This window comes from Prionailurus bengalensis, chromosome D2, assembly GCF_016509475.1.
Source record: "Prionailurus bengalensis isolate Pbe53 chromosome D2, Fcat_Pben_1.1_paternal_pri, whole genome shotgun sequence".
NCBI lineage: Eukaryota > Metazoa > Chordata > Mammalia > Carnivora > Felidae > Prionailurus > Prionailurus bengalensis.
The window spans coordinates 29,248,594-29,270,525 of NC_057351.1; the positions used below are offsets into that span (position 1 = coordinate 29,248,594).

Genomic DNA, 21,932 nt, shown 5'->3' on the forward strand with positions numbered 1-21,932 from the left:
CCAATATTGTTTTTGTTTGTTTGTTTGTTTGTTTGTTTTTGAGAGAGAGCAATAGAGAGAGAACGTGTGCACGTGTCAGGGAGGGGCAGAGAGAAAGGGAGACAGAATCCCAAGCAGGCTCTGCACTGTCAGCGTACAGCCTGATGTGGGGCTTGAATTCAAGAACCCACGAACCATGAGATCATTACCTGCCGAAGTCAAGAGTTGAACTTTTTTTTTTTAATGTTTGTTTATTTTTGAGAGAGGAAGAAAGACAAAGCATGAATGGGGAAGGGGCAGAGAGAGAAGGAGACATAGAATCCGAAGCAGGCTCCAGACTCTGCACTGAGAGCAGAGAGCCTGATGCAGGGCTCGAACTCACGAACCATGATCATGACCTGAGCCGAAGTCAGATGCTTAACCAACTGAGCCACCCAGGCGCCCCAAGAGTTGAACTCTTAACCAGTGACTGAGCCACCCAGGTGCCGCTCTTGAGTTTTTTATTTTAGCCATTCTGACAAATGTGAGGTGATATCTCATTGTGGTTTTGATTAGCATTTCCCTGATGATGAATGATGTTGAGCATCTTTTCATGTGTCCATTGGCCATCTGTATGTCTTCTTCCAAGAAATGTCTGTTCATGTCTTCTGTCCATTTTTTAATTAGATTACTTGGTGTGTTTTTTTGTGTTGAGTTGTATCAGTTCTTTATGTATTTTGGATACTAACCCTTTATTGGATATATCATTTGCAAATATCTTCTCCCATTCAGTAGGTTGTCTTAGTTTTGTTGATAGTTTCCTTTACTGTGCAGAAGCTTTTTATTTTATTGTTTATTGTTTTTAATTTTATTTTTAAGTGATCTCCACACCCAACATGGAGCTCAAACTCACAATCCCAAGATCAAGAGTCACAGGCTCTATGGACTGTGCCAGCTAGGTGCCCCCAAAAGCTTTTTATTTTGATGTACTCTCAATAGTTTTTTTTGATTTTGTAAGAATCTTCTATTTTTGTAAAATACCAAAGAAATGTATGTTCAGTGTAGAAAAATTTTTAAAAATAGATAATAAAAATTAAACATATACATATTCATCCACCAGTAATAACCACCTACATATATAATATCCCAAACCCTTATACATGTGCATTTACACATGTAAACACACGCCCACATATATATTATGATAATAGTATAATTCTGGGATAGCTGGCTGGCTCATTCAGGAGAGGATTTGACTCTTGATCTTCAGGCCATGAGTTTAAGCCCCACTTTGGGTGTAGAGATTACTAAAAAATAAAAAAACGTAAATTTAAAAAATAATTTTAATATGTAATTCTATTTTGTAGCCAATTTTTCTACTGTATGTTATATTACGAACATCTTCCCATGTGAGAAAAACATCACCTGGATGTATCAAAATTTATTAAAACAATCCTCTTAGACATTTAGGTTGTCTAACCTAATTTGATATATGCTCCATTATTTGTTATATGATATTGTAATAGTGAACAAGGTTTTGGTAAATGATTTTATAACTAAATATTTTTGTGCATCCTTATCCTTTCCATTATGGATAAATTCCTAAATTAGAATTATTAAGTCAAAGAGTAAGGCTTTTTTTTTTCTAAATTCTACTAGTTAACATACGGTAAAATTGGTTTCAGGTGTAAAAGAGTAAGGCTTTTAATAGAAAAATTGTCTTCCAGAAAGATTGTTTCAATTTATAATGTCAGTCATTGGAATAAAAGTCCTATTTTCCTGACTTCTCAGAGTATTAGATAATTATTAGACAATCAGAATATTCAATTATTGGATAATTTCCCCAACATTTCATGGACAAAAAGCATTCTGTGTTATTTTGCCTTCTTTCTCATTTGACTTTTTATCTCTTTTTTTTTTTCTTGAGGTTTTATAACTTTATTTGACACTCAGTTGTCAGTTCTCATCCACATTTTTGTTTGGATAGATTTTTTAAAAGTGGTGACAGATTTTTGAAAGTGGTTACCTGCTTGTTACATAGGTAACCAACACCTATAGCTTCTTTGATGAATCTTCATCCTCATTACAGCTTCTGAACAACCTCACTTGAATACAGTGTGAGGGACATTCCTTATTCTTTTGGCACAGACAGTTTTGTTGGGCCTAATGTCAATGTGTACATCTGGAGTTCCCATTTCCTTCAGGGAAAATTTCTGGATCTCTATGAGTACATGAAGCACATGCTTCCTGAAGACTACTCCATGGATGTACTTGTGGATGGTAAGGTGTGTTCTCTGGTCACTACCTTGTAGTCAGCAGAACAGCCTTATTTTCACCATCCCTCTTTGCAGAGCCGTTCTGGGCCCAGGTTGGGAAGGGAGAGTGCAAGGTATTGTCATGACTCCCTTTTCCTACATAGGCTTTTTTTTTTTTAAGATTTTATTTTTAAGTAATCTCTACACCCATCTTGGGGCTCAAGCTTAACAATTCTGAGATCAAGGGTCATACATTCCACCAACTGAGCCAGCCAGGCACGCCCAGGCTTTTAATACTATCTTTTAAATAAGATAAGTTCATCTTTTTATTAGTCTTAACAAATAAAAATAAAACTTTTATGCCACAACTTTGACTCAGATTAGCCAACAATGTAAAAGTGATTTTATTTAATTTCCATTTTCTTGCCCTAATTTAACTTAAAAATTTTTTTAATGTTTATTTGTTTTTGATAGAACATAAGGGGGGAGGAGAAGAGAGAGAGAGGGAGAGACAGAATCTGAAGCAGGCTCCAGGCTCTGAGCTGTTAGCACAGAGCCAGACACAGGGCTCGAACCCACAGACCACAAGATCATGAGCTGAACTGCAGTCGGTTGCCCAACTGACTGAGCCACCCAGGCGTCCCACCCTAATTTAACTTTTTAGTTTTAAATTATTTTTTAGTATCTGTTTAATATTATTTAATAGACCTGACATATCTTACCCCATTTACTTAACAAATGCTACTGTAATTTTGCATCCATTTTTTATCAGCGCACACCTAAATCTATACTAACTTTCAAAGCTTCCACTGCTCTCTAAAAAAAATCTACATCAGTTTGCCATCCTTACACAGGAGTTGGAAAAGAGTGTTCTTACGTTATTATCTAGGTAACTTTCATAGCATCTCTACCTAGATGATTAAAACATTACCTGAGCTAAAAACCTACACAGCTAATATACAGGTAATATTTCAATGCAAACAAACACACGCAACCCTTAGTTCTCTCTTGAGAATGACAAAAATTAAATTCCTCTAGACAATGAAGGGAAAGTCAATTTGAATAATATGTGAAGTAATGGAATTTAATTTATAATTTGAGAGAGAGAGAGTATGCGAGCGGGGAGAGGGGCAGAGAGAGAGAATCTTAAGTAGGCTTCATGCTCAGCTCAGAACCCAACAAGAGGCTTGATCCCACAACTCTGGGATCATGACCCGAGCCAAAATCAAGAGAAAGACACTCAACCAACGGAGCCACCCAGGTGCCTCTGGAATTTAATTTAAACACAAGCAGTATTTTGGATCAAGATTAGCCTAATGATGGTCTGAACAGGTTAGACTCATACAAGAAAGGTTGATCTGGTTTTTTTTAATTTTTTTTAATGGTTATTTATTTTGAGAGTGAGAGAGCATGAGTGGGGAAGGGGCAGAGAGAGAGGGAGACACAGAATCTGAAGCAGGCTCCAAGCTCTGATCTGTCAGCACAGAGCCCAAGGTGGGGTCTGAACCCACAAACTGTGAGATCATGACCTGAGCCAAAGTCGGACGCTTAACTGACTAAGCCACCCAGGTGTCCCAGGCTGATCTATTTTTTTAAAGTTTATTTATTTATTTATTATTTTTTTAATATGAAATTTATTGTCAAATTGGTTTCCATACAACACCCAATGCTCCTCCCAACAGGTGTTCTCCTCTCCTCAATGCCCATCACCCACTTACCCCTCCTTCTCACCCCCCCATCAACCCTCAGTTTATTCTCAGTTTTCAAGAGCCCCTTATGGTTTGCCTCCTTCCCTCTCTGTAACTTTTTTTCCCCCTTTCCCTCCCCCATGGTCTTCTGTTAAGTTTCTCAGGATCCACATAAGAGTGAAAACATATGTCTTTCTCTGTATGACTTATTTCACTTAGCATAACACTCTCCAGTTCCATCCACGTTGCTACATAAAGCCATATTTCATTCTTTCTCATTGCCAAGTAGTATTACATCGTGTATATAAACCACAATTTCTTTATCTATTCATCAGTTGATGGACATTTAGGCTCTTTCCATAATTTGGCTATTGTTGAGAGTGCTGCTATAAACATTGGGGTACAAGTGCCCCTATGCATCAGTACTCCTATATCCCTCGGGTAAATTCCTAGCAGTGCTATTGCGGGTCATAGGGTGAATCTATTTTTAATTTTTTGAGGAACCTCCACACTGTTTTCCAGACCAGCTGCACCAGTTTGCATTCCCACCAACAGTGCAGGAGGGTTCTCATTTCTCCACATCCTCTCCAGCACCTATAGTCTCTTGATTTGTTCATTTTAGCCACTCTGACTGGCATGAGGTGATATCTCAGTGTGGTTTTGATTTGTATTTCCCTGATGAGGAGTGACGTTGAGCATCATTTCATGTGCCTGTTGGCCATCTGGATGTCTTCTTTAGAAGAGTGTCTATTCATGTCTTCTGCCCATTTTTTCACTGGATTATTTGTTTTTCGGGTGTGGAGTTTGGTGAGTTCTTTATAGATTTTGGATACTAGCCCTTTGTCCGATAGGTCATTTGCAAATGTCTTTTCTCATTCCGTTGGTTGCCTTTTAGTTTTGTTGATTGTTTCCTTTGCTGTGCAGAAGCTTTTTATCTTCATGAGGTCCCAATAGTTCATTTTTTCTTTTAATTCCCTTGCCTTTGGAGATGTCAAGTAAGAAATTGCTGCGGCTGAGGTCAAAGAGGTTTTTTCCTGCTTTCTCCTCTAGGGTTTTGATGGTTTCCAGTCTCACATTCAGGTCCTTTATCCATTTTGAGTTTATTTTTGTGAATGGTGAAAGAAAGTGGTCTAGTTTCATTCATCTGCATGTTGCTGTCCAGTTCTCCCAGCACCATTTGTTAAACAGACTGTCTTTTTTCCATTGGATATTCTTTCCTGCTTTGTCAAAGATGAGTTGGCCATACGTTTGTGGGTCCAATTCTGGAGTCTCTATTCTATTCTATTGGTCTGTGTGTCTGTTTTTGTGCCAAAACCATGCTGTCTTGGTGATTACAGCTTTGTAGTAGAGGCTAAAGTCTGGGATTGTGATGCCTCCCACTTTGGTCTTCTTCAAAATTACTTTGGCTATTCAGGGTCTTTTGTGGTTCCATACAAATTTTAGGATTGCTTGTTTTAGCTTCGAGAAGAATGCTGGTGCAATTTTGATTGGGATTGCATTGAATGTGTAGATTGCTTTGGGTAGTATTGACATTAACAATATTTATTCTTCCAATCCATGAGCACGGAATGTTTTTCCATTTCTTTGTATCTTCTTCAATTTCCTTCATAAGCGTTCTATAGTTTTCAGCATACAGATCTTTTACATCTTTGGTTAGGTTTATTCCCAGGTATTTTATGATTCTTGGTGCAATTGTGAATGGGATCAGTTTCTTTATTTGTCTGTCTGTTGCTTCATTATTAGTGTATAAGAATGCAACTGATTTCTGTACGTTAATTTTGTATCCTGTGACTTTGCTGAATTCATGTATCAGTTCTAGCAGACTTTTGATGGAATCTATCAGGTTTTCCATGTATAATATCATGTCATCTGCCAAAAGTGAAAGCTTGACTTCATCTTTGCCAATTTTGATGCTTTTGATTTCCTTTTGTTGTCTGACTGCTGATGCTAGCACTTCCAACACTATGTTAAACAACAGCGGTGAGAGTGGGCATCCCTGTCGTGTTCCTGATCTCAGGGATAAAGCTCTCAGTTTTTCCCCGTTGAGGATGATGTTAGCTGTGGGCTTTTCATAAATGGCTTTTATAATGTTTAAGTATGTTCCTTCTTTTTTTTTAATTTATTTTTAAACTTTATTTTTTATGTTTTAAAATTTACATCCAAATTAGTTAGTATATAGTGAAGCAATGATTTCAGTAGATTCCTTGATGCCCCTTACCCACTCATCCCATCCCCCTTCCCATAACCCCTCCAGCAACCCTCAGTTTGTTTTCCATACTAATGAGTCTCTTTTGTTTTGTCCCCCTCCCTGTTTTTATATATTTTTTTGTTTTCCTTCCCTTATGTTCATCTGTTTTGTCTCTTAAAGTCCTCATATGAGTGAAGTCATATGATTTTTGTCTTTCTCTGACTAATTTCACTTAGCATAATACCCTCCAGTTCCATCCATGTAGTTGGAAATGGCAAGATTTCATTCTTTTTGATTGCCGAGTAATACTCCACTGTATATAAATACCACATCTTCTTTATCCATTCATCCATTAATGGATGTTTGGGCTCTTTCCATTAAGTATGTTCCTTCTATCCCGACTTTCTCGAGGGTTTTTATTAAGAAAGGATGCTTATTTATTTATTTTGAGAGAGAGTTAGAGTGTGCACAATCAGGGGAGAGGCAGAGTAAAAGGGAAAGTGGGAGAGAGAGGATCCCAAGCAGGCTCCACACTGACAGCTCGGACACAAGGCTCAAACCCATAAACCCTGAGATTGTGACCTGAGCAGAAATCTAGAGACACTTAACAGACCTAGTTACCCAGGTGCCCCAAGAAAGGCTGATTACCATATCTGTAGTTTAGCTGTAAGTGATATTTTAAACCTTCCTTTCTTTAGTTTGCCCATAGCAATAAAAACTAGCCACTATGTGCCAAGCACACCATACCAGGCTCTCTATAAATACCACCTCTAATCCTCACATGCCAAACACCACCAACAATCCTACCAGGTAGAAGATGGATATTATTATTACTGCTTTGCAAATGAAAAAATTGAGGTTCAAAGTAGTTAAGTAACTTCACAAAATTCATATAGTTTCTGTATCACAGAGTAGGATTTGAAACAAAGTTTTCTGACTCACATCATGACATATGTTGCTTCTTGTAATTTTGTTTTCTTGTTAAACATTTGCTTAGTAATTTCTATACTTAACTTTTTATTCAGAAATTCCACCAGTCCAGTGATTAGAACTGTCAATTCCCCACTGTAGCAGTTTGATTTGTGAGCTCTTTCTTTATCTGTGCTATTTGTTTCAAGCCATTCATTTTCAAACTATGTAACATATTTATATGTTACCTATCGCTATTCAAGTCAGCCACCTAGGCCGGGCAAGGCAGTGACTTTCCTAAATGGTGTCTTTTAAGCTGCATCTAAATTAATATAGTACAAAGGTGATGTTCCTGAGACAAGGTTTGGCAGTAACATTAAAGTCACAACAAATACCTTATTATCCAGATATTTGTAAAACTATATGTTTTTGCAAGTTGGCTTAATTTTTTTTACAGCTTGTGATAAAGATTTTGCAAGGGAAATTTTTAGAAAATAAAATTAGAGATTCTCTATAAACTAGTTCCATCTTTATTGGTATATTTCATATTAAGAAGTTTTAACAAAGAAGAGAATCAAAGGGCTGACCATTTTAAGGCTTGATTGTGCTGACATAACACAACCTGGCTAAACATCAGATTTTGCTAAGATTTTCCCAATTCATCAGTATCCATTTTATTTTTACCACATCTATTAATTTTTACAACTTTTTTTTCCTCTTCCCTAATCGGTATCACTTTGGTCTTGCCTCTCCAATTTGCTCTCTGACTCCATTTATTTCTTCTTTCCTTCTCACAATGTTCCAAATCTTTTAGTTGTCTTCTTACTGGCTTTGGGTGGCTTAACATAAAATAACTGTGAATTAACAAAGTGGCAAAATGATGATTTGGTTAAAAAATGAGTATATTCAGAAATCTGTAAAAGGTAAACAGGGCATCAGCCTAAAAGTTGCAAGACTATGAGTCACACAGGAACTGGCATAACCTAATTGTACATAATCATTGGCAAAAAATGATGCCAATGATTATTGGAAGGCTAAACTCATTATCTAGTTTCACAATTTTTTTTAGCCAGTTTATTTTACCATACTTTTATATGGTATAGTTCTTTTAAATTTGAACAATCAATCAAATCTTCCTAAAGAAAAACAAATCTGTTAACAAATGTTAAAAAGAAATAACAGATTTATAGGGCACCTAGGTGGCTGACTTTGGCTCAGGTCATGATCTCCCAATCTGTGGGTTCAAGCCCTGCATTGGGCTCTGTGCTGACAGCTCAGAGCCTGGAGCCTGCTTTGAATTCTGTGTCTCCCTGTCTCTCTGCCCTTCCTCTGTTTGCACTCTCTCTTAAAGATAAATAAACATTAAGAAAAAAAATTTTTAAGGAAATAGCAGATTTAGAAGCAAAAAAGAAGGCCCAAAATGGAGCCACTTGTGCTAAGTCCATGTCACCAAACCAGGTCTTAATACTTAACCTAACTGCAGTTTCAACCTTCTCCAGGAATGTGCCCACTATTTCTTTATCCCTTTCCCCTTCTGCCTGTAGAAGCCTTCCATTTTGTACACCTCCTCAGAGCTCCTTTCTACTTACTAGATGGGATGCTACCCAATGCAAGAATTGTTGAATAAAGCCAACATGATCCTCAAATTTTTTCAGTTGAATTTTGTTACTTAACATAAGGATACAAAAATCACCAAGGTTTGTTGCTGGTTTTTAATATTCTTAAAAGCAACTTAATGATTTCAATATAATTTTAAATCCTGAAATATAAGCGGAGGATTCTTAATAATTTTGTACTCTGTAAATCTTGAAAACTCATTTATGACTTTAAATGTTTACTTATTTTTGGAATAAAGAGGAGTAAGAAATATTCCTTTGATAATCATATTTTACCCTTCACTCTAAATATAAAAGTATAAAGCCCTCTCACAGGGCTAGATGTAGATTTCTACAAACCCTAACTGCAGATAGGATTACTATGTCTTGCATTGTTGAAACTAAAAATAATATTGCACTGTAAAATAAGTTTGAGGACATCTAAGTTCTGATTTTCCTCATGATGACTACATCAGTGCTTTTTAAAAATACCAAATAGGGGCGCCTGGGTGGCGCAGTCGGTTAAGCGTCCGACTTCAGCCAGGTCACGATCTCGCGGTCTGTGGGTTAGAGCCCCGCGTCGGGCTCTGGGCTGATGGCTCGGAGCCTGGAGCCTGTTTCCGATTATGTGTCTCCCTCTCTCTCTGCCCCTCCCCCGTTCATGCTCTGTCTCTCTCTGTCCCAAAAATAAATAAAAAAACGTTGAAAAAAAATAAAAAAAAAAAAAGAAATACCAAATGTCCCTGCTTTGCCAGAGACTTAGGCATGTATATAGTCTACCTGTCAAGTAATCCAACACTAGATTTTCTTGGCTTGAACTTTTCTCATTTCAGCTAATTTATTTTTATATTATTTATTTCTGACTAATTTTGACTGTTGTGATCAAAATTGATCAAATGGTCAAAAGAACTTATGAGTATGGACCCAAGAGTGAGCCTGCTTGCATTCAAATCAGGTTCTACCACTAACTGGCTGTGTGATCTTGAGCAACTTACTTAACCTGGGTGTCAGCTTCAGAATCTATAAAATGGACATCATAATAAGTCATTACCCAAATCAGGGTTTTATGAAGTTTAAGTGAGTTAATATATGTAAATGCTTAAAATAATTCTCAACATATAGTAAATATTATATCTAAGTGTTAGCTATTATTACTCTCCCAATATGTTCTTTTTCAAGCCATTCGTTTTTTGACCTTTTCTTTTGTGAACCAAATCATTTGTCTCCTCTTTTGACCCAAATTCCTCCATTCTCAATCTCTTCCTGCACTTCAAGACTTCAAATAAAAAGAAAAAAAATCAAAAAAGAACAGTAAAAAAAATAAGAAAAAGAAAAAAGAACATCAGAAGATTACTGAAGAAGAATATGCAACTGAGTGGGAACTTAACTTGACTGCTAGTAATCAGACTGACATATATATCCAAATGGTGACTGGGATTTTCAATCCATAAACCTAGTGTCTCCCATTCTGGCCTTTTTTCTATACTCACATATCTCTTCCTTACTATTCTAACTAGCCCTGCTTTACAGAGAGGTCAAAAAAGTCCTCCAAGGGCAAATAAGGGAAATCAGAAAATACCTACTTCAAATAGTAGTGTGATAGTTTTCCTATTCCCCCACTTTACAACCACAATCTAATACAGAGAGCAGTGTATCTTCACCTACTAGGAAGCAATGAGACTCAAGTTGAGACATGTTTGCAATCTTTGTTTATGTGCAAACTTCTCTTTTTCTCCCTTAATCAAGAAACTGAGGACTTAATGATGAATCCAAACTGACTAAGACTGTTTCTTCCCTAAATGCTAATCTTATTATTATCTCTATAGTCTAGAATCCAGGAATTGTGGTAAACCAAGGACATACTTTAGTCAGCAATTAGATTTTGCTGATTTGCAAAGCTTCAAAGAGCTCAACACTACCTCATAATCACTGTATAAAAAACAAAAATCCTCTGATTGGAAATTCGATTTGTAACCACGATACCAAAGACAGATCCTTGGTCATTAAAACTTTGGAGATCATATTCTGAAAATATGGAAAATACGAATTTTTTATTCTGCTCCAGCAAGAAGCATAAAGAACTTCTTACCAGAGGAAGTAACACTGTACAAGGAGGAGGCAGTAGAAGGAAGATGAAGGAGGACTTCAACTGCCTCCGTTTTGACCTCATCTATACTTTCTAATTGCTTAAGTTTGTCTTTCCAACTTCTCTCTTAACTCAGGCAAAAGACCAGCAAGCATCCTTGATGGGAACTGAAACTACCCCCTCAAGCAATGATGACTGCTAGATGCCAACAGGACCCTGTGTGAATGACACCAAGACAATGGTTGACCTGACCTTTACTGTCCACCGACCTTTGTCCCACATTTTCCTTATATAAACCTAGAAGTATTTTCAGCACTTTAGAGACAGTCTTTGAGACATTAGTCTACTGTCTTCCAGGTGTTGGCCTCACTGAAACAAATTTCGTTTTATTTCACTACCACTCAGTCTCTGCCTTTGGATTTTGTCAGTAGTGAGTGGCCAAACCTGGTCTGCTTGGGACCCCTAGAACCAGGTGCTCTTGTACCCCAGTTACAAAGAACAGAATAGGTATTAGAAATTGGATAATACAGGGTTGAAGCAAAGGAGCATATCCAAGCCGTCATCAATTAAACTCCTTCCTCTCTAACTTCTCAATGAATATGTAAGTAGATTTCAGTTTTCAGAGATGGCTTCCCTCCTCACTCATTACCTTCCTTCCCATCTGAAGCTACATGTAGGAGCAGCATCCAGACTTCATGTACACATCCAAAGAGATTAAAGTTCAATGAAAAAAAATGAATGCATTTAAAATAAACACTTTAGACAAAGGAAGGGCTCCATGCATCATAGATACAAAAGATAAGCTGGAAAGCTAAGGAAATTGGTCTAGAGTAGATATCCAAGAAAGTTCAATTCTACTATATCCTGTCTTTTGGAACCACATCACTACGTCAAGCCTGATGATTAAAAAAATATCAACTGTAAAGAACTAATAACCTGTCTACAGTTATGTGCAACCTCTAATTCAAATATGACATTCAGGAGCCACACTTGAAATCATTATTACTCAAAAGAATAACTGTGTGTGACTGGATGCCTTTTTAGTATAGTAGTTTCATGTGGAAATCAGATGTTTCAATAACCGCATGACATTAAGTCAAAGAGCCAAAGGGCTAGAGAGCAGAGATCTGAACATCATGCCCATCCCACATTCAAATCAGGCCTCAAATCTATTAACTAAAGAAAGTAAGTTCTGAAATCAAGAGTTCTACTACCAGCTCAGAAGAGTAATTTCTCCAAAAATATAGGAAGCTTATTGCATCTAGATTCTGGATCAGGGCTCAAGGGAGAATAGCATTCTCTTTTAAATATTAAATTCTCTGGGAAATGTGCCTCTATGCCTCTTTGAGAGTCTCAAAAGAGCAGTTTGTTCTAACAATCAACCTGTTCTGATAATAATCTAATAATAGCACCATAAAGCCATTCTCACTGCTAACATCCAGCCTAACCTGCTTGGTTGCTATACATGCTATACTGATTGTTAAATATTTTTAGTATCACCTTTATTTGTTTGTTTATTCATTTATTTTTTGAGCAGCAGGCAAAAGTTTATTAGAGTATAATATCAGAAAGTAAGAATAGTATGACAGTTCTCTTTACAGAGGGGGGCATTGGAAAGTGAATGCCCCCAATATCACCTTTATTTAAACTAAAATTTTCCCTGTGTTACAAATGAGACAGAAAGAGGAATAAGGAATTTAGGTGGCTGGCTCAAGAGCATGTAATAAGTCTCTTGAGCTGGCATGGAAGGTTTAATAATATTCCCTCATATTTAAGGAGGACCTCAGATCTTTCAGAATATTTTCATAGCAGTTCTTTGACTTTCAGAACAACTCAGAAAGAGAGGGAGTGGGGCAAACACAAATTCCACTTTAACAAATGAAGAGTGAATTACAGAAGGCTTAAATGATCTGCCCATGGTCAATGTAATACAATGGAGGCCAGCCAGGATCCAGGAAGTGTTCAGTACATTTGACCTCCCAGCCTTGAGCCAAAACACCAAAGTGGAGTAGACCAGAGCAAGCAAAGCTTGAGATAAGCAAGCAGAATTCAGCTTATCACTTCTAGTTTCTAACTCTTCTCTCTTTTTCCTGTCACTGTTCATTCCATAAGAACTGTCAGAACAAGACTGATTTCAAACAATTGAAACAGAAGGAAAGAAGAGGAAGACCTCTGTAAATATACAAACCTTGATTCTCAGTCACTAGGTTTTCCTTTTTCTGGCTGACTGAGGTTCCACATGTACTGGATTGTAGTTATAGGATGAGGGAAAAGTTTGAAATTCAGAAAAACTTTAAAATAAGCTCTGTTGAAATGACTGTGAAAAACACACCAGTTTTTATTTTGGCAGATATAGAAATTTCCAAACATACTTTCAAAGGCCACCTAAGGTACAGGAGCAAAGATACCTAATATAAATAAAATTAACTAGAACACTCATTTCAATGATTTATAATCATAGAAGCAAAATGTAAATTATAATACTTAAACATGGTAATAAAAATAGAAATACTCAATAATGGAGGCACTAGTCTTATCTGTAATTGCTAGAATTTTTAAAAACTTTTTTCTTTAAAACTTAAAATTTATGGGGCACCTGGGTGGCTCAGTTGGTTAAGCGTCCGACTCTTAGGTTTCTGCTCAGGTCATGATGTTGTGGTTTCATGACTTGGAGCCCAGAGTAGGGCCCTGCACTGACAGTGTGGAGTCTACTTGGGATTCTCTCTCTCTCTCCCTCTCTCTTTGCCACTCCCCTGCTCCAGCTGTCTCTGTCTCTCTTGAAGTAAATAAACTTAAAAAAAATTTTTAAATTAAAGTTCCTATTGGTTATTATTATTTTCTAATATGTACTGAAAACTAGATGTTAACATGTCTTTCATTTCAGAAAAATGAAACTAGAAATAGCATTTGAATGAATAATGCTATTCAATAATACCAAGTGCTGTGAAAAGGAAATAAAGTCTCCATGATTTAACACATGTTCACAATCCAACTTAATCTTTCTTATAGCCTTCAAAGAAAGGATTTTGATCAGTCATTTGTAAAGTTAAATTTATTTATTTATTTATTTTAATGATTATTTATTTATTTATTTATTTAAAAATTTTTAACGCTTATTTATCATTGAGAGACAGAGAGACACAGAGCGTGAGCAGGGGAGGGGCAGAGAGAGGGGGAAGCACAGAATCTGAAGCAGGCTCCAGGCTCTGAGCTGTCAGCACAGACCCTGACTCGGGGCTCGAACTCACAAACCACTAGACCATGACCTGAGCCGAAGTCAGACGCCCAACCGGACGCCCAATCGACTGAGCCACCCAGGTGCTGCTTAATGTTTGTTTTTGTGAGAGAGACAGAGACAGAGACAGAGTGTGAGCAGGCAAGGGATAGAGAGAGAGGGACACACAGAATCTGAAGCAGGCTCCAGGCTCTGAGCTGTCAGCACAGAGCCTGACACGAGGCTCGAACTCACGGACCCCGAGATCATGACCTGAGCCGAAGTCGGAGGCTTAACCAGGCGGCCCTGTAAGGTTAAATTTAAAAGATACAGGGTGCCTGGGTGGCTCAGTTGGTTAAGCATCTGACTTTGGCTGAGGTCATGATCCCACAGTTCCTGAGTTTGAGCCCCATGTCAGGCTCTGGACTGACAGCTCTCTCCCTGCCCCTCCTCCATTCACAATCTGCCTCTCTCTCAAATATAACTAAACATTAAAATGAAAAAATTAAATATTAAAAGACAGTGGGGTGCCTGGGTGGCTCAGTCAGTTAAGTGTCCAACTTAGGCTCAGGTCATGATCTCACAGTTTGTGAATTGATGTCTCTGCATCAGCACAGAGCCTGCTTTGGATCCTCTGTCTCCCTCTCTCTCTGCCCCTCCCCTGCTTGTGCTCTCTCTCTCTCTCTCTCTCCCGCTCTAAAAAATAAATAAGCATGAAAATTTTTTTTTTAATTTAAAAGACAGAAAATTCATTCATTCATTCATTCATTCATTCATTTATTACTTATTTTTATTTTAGGTGTTTTTATTACAGCACAGGGATGGGACCCATGGGCAGAAAGAACTGCCTAAAAGAAAATTTAAACAGTAATGTACAAAATCATACATTTTATAATCTGGAATCTTTACTAAAATTTCTTTTCTATAAAAATGAAGATAATCATGGCATTTTCCACATAGTATTTTTCTGTAGACTACATATTAAGTGCCTGAGGATTACATGTCAAGTGCTCAGGTCTATATATGGTACATAGCAAATAATCAATACTTGTTAGCTTATGTTAGCTAACCAGCACTGTCATACCAGTGTAACATACCGAAATATTTCGATACCAGTTGGCAAACAGCTGTTGCTCCAACTCCCTAAGATCCCTACCATGGCTCTGGTACCCCTCTTAACCCACCAGAATTCCCACCACCACTACTACCACATGCTATCTCATGCTACAGACACTAACAAGTTAATTGGAGGCTTTCACAACCTGTGCTATTTATTAGTACCTCTATAGTTGTGTTGCTAAATATTTTGAATATTACTCCTGATCATTTTTACTACTTATTGAAATTGGATCAGCCAACCAGGAGTCAAGAAGAGCTAAACAGGGGTGCCTGGGTGGTTCAAGTCAGTTAAGCGTCCCACTTTAGCTCGGGTCATGATCTCATGGTTTGTGGGTTGGAGCCTTGTATCAGGCTCTGGGCTGACAGCTCAGAGCCTCCTGCTTTGGAATCTGTCTCTCCCTCTCTCTCTCAAAAATAAATAAACATTTTTTTTAAAAAGAGCTAAATAAACACTGGATAAGGCAGAACCATAAAAAAAAGACTATATATCTAGGTGGAAAGGTAAGGCTGAGTCTCCTTGGTTTCAGAGTGTGATATTCTACCTGGAAAGTCCCTGAGACCTGTCATCCAAGAGCAAGCCTGTCGTCCCAACCAGTAAGATAGATGATTATCTATAGTCATAGTGTCTCCAACATCTATCCAGATTTTTGTTGTCTTTTGAGGCCTACATGCTCAACACATTTGTCCCCATTCCTCTCCACATCATACCACATATGCAGATCTCAAGGGCTTTAGATATTCTGATATGTGGAATTTTTTTTACCACTCTTTTATAGCTACATATTTAAATAACTGTTGAGGGGTGCCTGGGTGGCTCAGTCGGTTAAACATTGGACTTCAGCTCAGATCATGATCTCATGGTCATAGGTTCAGGCCCTGCATCGGGCTCTGTGCAGACAGCCCAGAGCCTGCAGCCTGCTTCAGATTCTGGGTCTCCTTCCTTCTCTGCCCCTCCCCCACTTGCACTCTGTCTGTCTGTCTCTCTCTCTCTCTCTCTCAAAAATAAATAAACATTAAAAATGGGTTTTAGGGGCGCCTGGATGGCTCAGTCGGTTAGGCGGCCGACTTCAGCTCAGGTCATGATCTCGCGGTCCGTGAGTTCGAGCCCAGCGTCGGGCTCTGTGCTGACAGCTCAGAGCCTGGAGCCTGTTTCAGATTTTGTGTCTCCCTCTCTCTGACCCTCCCCTGTTCATGCTCTGTCTCTCCCTGTCTCAAAAATAAATAAAATGTTAAAAAAATAATTTAAAAAAATGTGTTTTAATTAAAAAATAAAAAAATAGGGTGGGAGGGAGGGGAGGGTGGGTGATGGGTATTGAGGAGGGCACCTTTTGGGATGAGCACTGGGTGTTGCATGGAAACCAATTTGACAATAAATTTCATATATTGAAAAACATAAATAAATAAAAAATAAAAAATAAAAAAATAACTTGATATGATAAAACTGCAGTGAACATCTCTGTTGTTAAATATGTCACTGTATACATCTTTACTTCCTCTCTTAAATAAAATCACTGAATTTAGTATATGATACAGATGGGGCTTAAAATCAGAAAAAAGCATGTTATCAAGTAAATAATGTTGGCATAAGTAGCTAGTCATTTGGAAAAAAATTTTATTTAATCCTTACTTCATTTTTTACATAAAAACAAACACTAGGGATGACTGGGTGGCTCAGTCAGTTAAGCAACAGACTCTTGATTTCGGCTCTGGTCATGATCACATGGTCATGGGATAGAGCTCCAAGTCAGGCTCTGCACTGAGCATGGAGCCTACTTGGGATTCCCTCTCTTGCTGTCTCTGCCCCTCCCCTGTTCACACACACACGCATTCATGTATGTGCTGTCTCTCTCAAAATAAATAAACTTAAAAAAAAAGTTATCAGTGCCTTAAAATAAATAAATAAAATATGAAAAAAATCAACATAAAAATCATCAATATAAAAAACATTTTAGTAGAAAACATGATCAAATGTTTTTATCTTAGACTAGAGAAGGCATTTCTAAACACCACAAAAATTTTTGAAGCCAAAGAGGAAAAGAGTAAGCAACTGGCATGTAAAACTTATGGGTGTGTGGGGTATGTATATTTGTGTGTATGTGTAAGAGAGAGAGAATTGTGGAGGATTATTCTTTTTTGTTGTTGTTTTTACATTGTACTTTATTTCTCTCTCTCTCTCTCTCTCTCTCTCTCTCTCTCTCTCTCTCTCCCTCTTTTTAATAATTTCTATTTAGGGGCCCCTGGGTGGCTGAGTTGGTTAAGTGTCTGACTTCAGCTCCGGTAATGATCTTGCAGTTTGTGGGTTCAAGCCCTACATTGAGCTTTTTCTGCTGTTAGCACAGAGCCTGCTTCAGATCCTCTCTACCCCCCAGCCCACCCCTCCCTTGCTGATGCACACATTCTCTCTCTCTCAAAATAATAATAATAATAATAATAATAATAATAATAACAATTTCTATTTAAAATTTAGTTGGCTAACATACAGTGCAGTATTGGTTTCAGAAGTGGATGATTTTTCTTAAAAAAATCACAAATAAGGTTAAAAGACAAATCTAAAACCGAGAAAGAAACTATTAGCAATACTTGACAGAAAAAAAAAATAATGTCCTAATTCCCAAACTTATAAACATAATTTTTCCTAGTTGTTTTAAGCAAAAATGAATATTTAAAAAATAGAAACAACTCAGGTTGCAAGTAAAAGAAATACGAATGGTCAATAAACATTGGAAAGCTGATCAACCTTACTCATAATTAATTGCCAAATATTGGGGCGCCTGCGTGGCTCAGTTGGTTAAGTGTCCAACTTCAGCTCAGGTCATGTCTCGTGGTTCGTGGGTTTGAGCCCCGCATTGGGCTCTGCTGACAGCTCAGAGTCTAGAGCCTGCTTCAGATTCTGTGTCTCCCTCTCTCTCTGCCCCTCCCCCCCTCACACTGTCTCTCTGACAAGAATAAACATTAAAAATAATAATAATAATTGCCAAATATTAAAAATCTAATAGGACCCACTGTTGGTATGGTATAGTAGGAGGAAAAGCCATTAAAAGCATTATGAAGATCAGTTTGACAATGCTTATCATAATTTAAACACACATATCCTTTGATAAAGTAATTTTCCTTCTCAAAATTTATTCTACAGATATAATAATACAACTATAATGGTTATTTGTGAAACAAAAACTGAAAATATTCCAAAGACCAATCAATAGGGGACTGGATTAAATAAAGCATGATATATTCAGGGATACCTGGATGGCTCAGCTGGTTAAGCATCCAACTCTTGATTTCAGCTCAGGTAGTGATCTCTCAGTTCGTGGGTTTGGGACCCACATGGCAGTGCGGAGCCTACTTGGGATTCTCTCTCTCTCTCTCTCTCTCTCTCTCCCTTTCTCTGTCCTTCCCCCACTTGTTCTCTCCCTCTCTCTCAAAATAAATAAACAAAAACTTAAAAAAGAAAAAGCGTGGTACATTCATACATTAGAATATAACACAGGTCGTTTAAAAAAAATAAGAAAGATCTATGTATTGATATAGAAAACAGTCTCGAGATAACGGTAAAAGAAAGATTCCAATCTTATAGAATAGTACTGGAAAAAGCATATGGGGCACCTGGGTGGCTCAGTCAGTTAAGTGTATGACTCTCAATTTCAGCTCAGGTCATGATCTCTTGGTTTGTGGGTTCAAGCCCCATGTCAGGCTCTGTGCTAACAGTGTGCAGCCTGTTTGGGATTCTCTCTCTCTGGCCCTACCATTTGTGCTCTCTCTCTCTCAAAATAAATAAACTTAAAAAAAAAAAAGCATACATAAGGAACAGCTAATAGTGATTAGTGATTGTTTTTAGGGAGTGGAAATATTTGCACTGTATAAAAGTTTGTATTATTATAGTCATTATAATATTTTTAATGTTTTTTTTTAACATTTATTCATTAAAAAAATTTTTTTTAACATTTATTCATCTTTGAGAAACAAAGAGAGACAGAGCATGAGCAGGGAAGGGGCAGAGAGGGAGACACAGAATCCAAAGCAGTCTCCAGGCTCCAAGCTGTCAGCACAGAGTGCGACACAGGGGCTTGAACTCGTGAACCACAAGATCGTGACCTGAGCCGAAGTCGGACACCCAACCGACTGAGCCACCCAGGCACCCCAATATTTTCGAGAGCCAGAGACAGAGTGAAAACAGGGGAGGGGCAGAGAGAGAGAGGGAGAGACAGAATCTAAAGCAGGATCCAGGCCCTGAGCTAACAGCACAGAGCCTGATGCAGGACACAAACCCACGAATGGTGAGATCATGACCCGAGCCAAAGTCAGACACTTAACCGACTGAGCCACCCAGGCATTCAAATGTTTCTTTTTTTTTTTTTTAATTTTTTTTAATGTTTATTTATTTCTGAGGCAGAGAGAGACAGAGCATGAGTGGGGGAGGGTCAGAGAGAGAGGGAGACACAGAATCAGAAGCAGGCTCCAGGCTCTGAGCTGGGCACAGAGCCCGACGCGGGGCTTGAACTCACAAACCGTGAGATCATGACCTGAGCCGAAGTCGGTGGCTCAACTGACTGAGCCACCCAGGTGCCCCTCAAATGTTTGTTTCTTTATAAAGGCGCAGTGGCCTCTTGTTTTTTCCAACATTTTAAAAAATATTTGAAAGAAAAAAACAATTTCCAGAAGTAGAATTGTTAAAGGGAATGTATGTTATTCATAATTGTACATTTAGACCATTCCTTACCTTCTCCTACTGTAAAATACTTTTTTTTTTTAGTTGGGATATTAATGATTTCTTATATAACTGAGTGTACAAAGATGAACAATTCATGTTACTTAATCAATGTCATAATATTATCTAAACCAAATTAAGTATTTTAGTAGAAAATTAATTTGTCAGAAATGAAATATACCCACTCCTCTTACCTGCCATGGATCCGGCCATTAATCTGTGCACATGACCAGAAACTCCCAGTTTTGTAGTAATTACCTAGAAACCAAAATACCAAATTAAATGGAATATTTTAAAAATACGTCTCATTTCACTGTTTAATAATGAAGAAATTTCAAAAGAGTTACACAACTAGTAAAAAGAAAATTAGTAAATGAAGTGACCACAATTGTAACACATCATAAGGTCAGGTATTTCCTATGTAGCTTTTATGCCAATTCTGCTCTTTTACAATCTAACTTAGAATTGTCAAATATACTATATTGCACATTCCTGACCACATATACTTAAAGTGTGAGTGGCAGTAGTACAAATAAAATGCCACTACAATGAAGTCTTGACATATTGATGACACCAATTCTGACTGATTAGCTTGGAATGTTGTTCTCATCTCCATTGCTTACTTTTCCTTTTAAGACACCCTATGAAATTTAGCATACTTAACCATTCTGTGTCACTTTCACTCCCACAGAAAAGAGAACGTCAATCAATGAGTAGGATGGGAAAAGTTGTTAATTGATTGCATTACTCAAAAACAGACTTTCACAATATGATTTCACTATTTTATTTGTAAGAAATCCAAAGCTACAATGTTCCTTTCCTAAAACTGAGAAACAAAAAGCACATTAAAAAGCTATTAATATTTTCTGTATTTATTATTACCTATTTGAAGTATATTTTGGCTCTTCTTCGTAAATGTATACATAAACAATTTGCTCAAAAATGACTAACAACTGGGGCGCCTGGGTGGCTCAGTCAGTTGAGCGTCTGACTTCGGCTCTGGTCATGATCTCACGGTTCGTGAGTTTGAGCCCTGCGTTGGGCTCTGTGCTGACAGCCCAGAGCCTGGAGCCTACTTCAGATTCTGTGGCTCGCTCTCTCTCTGCCTCTCCCTTGCTCATGCTCTGTCTCTCTCTGTCTCAAAAATAAATAAAACATTAAAAAAAAATTTTTTTTTAATGACTAACAATGCTGGACTAGATAACTCCAAAACCAAGTTACATTTAAAAATTTAGGGGAGCCTGGGTGGCTTAGTCAGTTAAGCGTCTGACTTTGGCTCAGGTCATGATCTCACTGCTCATGGGTTCGAGCCCCACATGGGGCTCTGTGCTGACAGCTCAGAGCCTGGAGCCTACTTCTGATTCTGTGTCTCCCTCTCTCTCTTGCTCCTCCCCCACTTATGCTCTGTCTCTCTCTCTCAAAAATAAGTAAACATTAAAAAAAATTTAAACTATCACAAGTCTTCTTCCTTCAAAAAGGCATTACTTTACCCATTCATCCAAAGTAACTTTAAAGGCCAAAGCAAATGCCTGTCAACTAAGTATGATATTCAAACACAAAAGGAAAACAAGATAAAAGTTCAAATACCGTTTTATAATGCTCAAATGCCATAAACTGGATTGCACCATAGGGAAAGATTCGAATCATCATTGCACCATTCCCTTTATACAATCCAAGGTATCCTTCCTTTTGGGGAACAGCACGCAATGCAGAAAATACTCCTATTTTTAGAAAAATGTTTAGAAGAAAAATACTATTAAAACAGAGAAAACTAAATTCAAATTTTCATGACAATCACAGAAAAGATTACTATATCATCATTCATGATACAATTTTGCATGAGGAATTAAATGAGTTGTAATTTATGTTTAATAGTTAAACCTACTTAAAATATTTAAGTCCAAATTACATAAACATACCTCATATAAAAATATAAAACATATTATAGCAAAAACAGCTATAAATTGTAGTAAAGTAGATTATAATTATCACAAATTATATTATTTTACAGCAATTTAGAAAATCTAACAGAAATATATTCAATGACCAGATATTACACTGCAGGTGGTTGACTCTGAAAGGATGAAGGAAGGTTTCCCAGACTGACCTAGATACATGTGTGGTTTGTTTATATAAGGAAACTGCTAAATAAAAGAAAAAAATTTCAAAACTACCTATTATAACTATTTAAATTTGGGGGGAATTTTCATTGTTA

At 37.4% G+C, this 21,932-nt stretch overlaps 1 protein-coding gene across 2 annotated transcripts in view; it reads right to left on the reverse strand.

The window, feature by feature from the left end:
* Positions 1-21,932, reverse strand: part of SLC25A16 (solute carrier family 25 member 16) — a 51,530-nt gene that overhangs the window by 15,927 nt on the left and 13,671 nt on the right. For both annotated transcript variants that reach the window (XM_043596486.1, XM_043596487.1), the window contains exons 3-4: positions 21,305-21,438; positions 19,912-19,975 (exon numbers count right to left, since the gene is read on the reverse strand). In XM_043596486.1, coding sequence (XP_043452421.1) covers positions 19,912-19,975; positions 21,305-21,438 — 198 coding nt within the window. The remainder of the gene's footprint in view (positions 1-19,911; positions 19,976-21,304; positions 21,439-21,932) is intronic.